The sequence below is a fragment of the Penaeus vannamei genome, chromosome 14 (genome assembly GCF_042767895.1).
Source record: "Penaeus vannamei isolate JL-2024 chromosome 14, ASM4276789v1, whole genome shotgun sequence".
Lineage (NCBI taxonomy): Eukaryota > Metazoa > Arthropoda > Malacostraca > Decapoda > Penaeidae > Penaeus > Penaeus vannamei.
In genome coordinates, this window is record NC_091562.1 from 21,921,536 (window position 1) to 21,924,035 (window position 2,500).

The following is a 2,500-nucleotide window of genomic DNA, read 5'->3' on the forward strand; positions in this document are numbered from 1 at the left end:
TCAATGAAAATGCTCTAATACATGTAGGATAAAATGTCATTATATGTGATTATGACAGCGCTAACCAGGGGCGTTATTTGAGCAATTGTCTCCCGAGACTCATACTCCCACGATTGTTTACCTAAATTACACCTTTCGGGTCGTAACTTATAAATGCTCATAGAATAGTTCATTTTTCTTTTATTTTCAGGGGACGGGAGGGGGCGGGTGGTTAGTAGCGTTCCAGAAACTACTTGTGCTTACTTCGCTGACACCCCTCCCAAGAAAAAATGAAATGACGCCCCTGGTGCCAACAAATAAGTAAGCCTTAATTATTTCATCTGAGGTGTTCCATATTTTTCTTCCGTAAATGTAAAAAGGGTCGATATCACTGATACACCACGGGCTTCACGAAAAACAAAATCAAGTCTTTTCCATAAAGATTCCATGATCACTTACTTCGTTCCGCCAACCAGTATAACGGGCTGGTAAGGACTGAAGGCCACGGAAGCTAAGCTGAAGCGACGTCTCTGGACCAGGTTTTGAATGCACAAAGGCTGACACTTGCGAAGGAAGAGGTCGTATACATAGACCCGACCTTCCTCAGTGACAGCCACAATCACTGTGCTGCTGGTAGGGGACCATGCCAGACCCACAACAGGTCCTCCTAGGTCTAACGTTACTATAGGTGACCTGAGAGCAGTTTCTTGCTATAAGTGAGGTGATTGGCCACAGCTAAATTTGTTACTAATAATGACAGTGGCGATTATTATGGTAATGAAAATGATCGTAATGCAAATGATAAATGACGATAATTATGATTTTAGCGATAATAAAAAAATTACGATAGCGATAAACGAACAATGATTAGGATAACAGTAAGGAGAAATATGTTCGTAAAATACGACTTTTTGTGAAGTGAAATGATATAACCTCAAATAAAAATCCTGTATCGGCAACAGCAAGATTTACTTACAAGTGATATTGCAGCCACACTTTGACATTCCAGTCTAAAGCACAGCTGGCGAAAACCTTTTTATGGATGTTGTTCCATGTGACAGCGGTTACGGGTCCGAGATGGGCGGGATAGCGAGTAACTGAGTGCTTAGTTTTGGATGTACACACTTGGAATAACGACCCTGTGTCTACACCCAGAAGTAGTATGTCATCCCTCTCTGGGCTAATCGCTATACATGTGGCGGTACCTGACGAGATGGCACTAGTGAATACGCTTGCATGCTTGCTTACTTTCTCTGCATAGGGACTCGTAACTTTGTGTTCTGGCTATAAGTGGAAATTAAATGTCTTCTGTAGACCATCTAATGCTCTACAAAATGGGCACTGGTGTTTTTTTACATCCAGTAGTACGTAAAGTATGTGCAAATATTCACGCTGTACGTAACACTATAATGTGAGCCAGCCTATAACATACTTCAACACAAATCATAACTGTAACACACTACTCAATCTTACCTTCAAGACTGCCCTCATTCGAAGAAGCTTTTCTTGGCCTCTTGGTTTGCTGGAAATCCAGAATGTCTGAGCATTCGAGCGATGATGAGCGAACAAACCACTGGGACACTCGACCATCTTGGGAAGCCGAGTAGAAGCTTAGGCTCTGCCCTGGTTCGGTGTCTAGACAGCAGACCTAAAAAGATCAGAAATATACTAATCATGCTCAGATGCAGTTTATTCAAGTTATCAATTAAATATAATTGACTAACAGCCCTATCAAAATCAGTATTACAATCACACACACACACACACTTTAATGGTCTCATGTAGGGTTAGGCTCAAGAGAAAAATGATGCTATTTTGATAAGCAAATAATAACTTTCACTTGCAACATTTTGCTGTACATATAGTTTTCATGTTCTGAAAATGCAGTGTTGTTGACCTGTTAAGCTTGTGTAGAGTGCTCTATGACTAGCAATTTCAGGTATACAAAACTGAAAAAAGTATTAGTAAGGTGTTCGGAGATCTAGCTTGGTAAATTCATCCTTTTATAGATATAGATTATTTATGTCCCTCTTTCTCCACCGACCACGTGAGAGAGACTCAATAGGAAGCTCAAAACCAGGCTGAACTAAAATTTTGTTTTCTATACGCATTCTACGTTTCAATGGCCGTTGAGTAGGAGCCCTTATTTCTTCATGGGCAGGCATAAATCTTTTTCCGAGACATCTCTGTCAAGTGCATTGGTAAGGTGAGAAATCTGGATCAGCCACATCATCATCATCAAGGCCATAATCAGTTCTCAGCATTATATGACACCACCATCTGTAATTCCCTGTGTCCATAGAATATTCCTTATTTCATATTCTGCCTTTTGAAGGAAATGTAATGTAGATAATAAATATTGTTAACAATTTTGATGAGATAACCCACAGCCCATATCTTTTTTACAAGAAGGGGACAGATCAATTAAATTGTTGACCAACATTCAAACGCCTAACCATATATCATGATCACAATACGAATACTTTTCCTATTCTTCAATATCGTCAACATCTAAAGGCAA

At 39.8% G+C, this 2,500-nt stretch overlaps 1 protein-coding gene across 1 annotated transcript in view; it reads right to left on the reverse strand.

Moving 5' to 3' along the window:
- Positions 1-2,500, reverse strand: part of LOC113800519 (dynein intermediate chain 2, ciliary-like) — a 4,143-nt gene that overhangs the window by 251 nt on the left and 1,392 nt on the right. The window contains exons 2-4 of the mRNA XM_070130087.1: positions 1,453-1,627; positions 956-1,184; positions 439-672 (exon numbers count right to left, since the gene is read on the reverse strand). Coding sequence (XP_069986188.1) covers positions 439-672; positions 956-1,184; positions 1,453-1,627 — 638 coding nt within the window. The remainder of the gene's footprint in view (positions 1-438; positions 673-955; positions 1,185-1,452; positions 1,628-2,500) is intronic.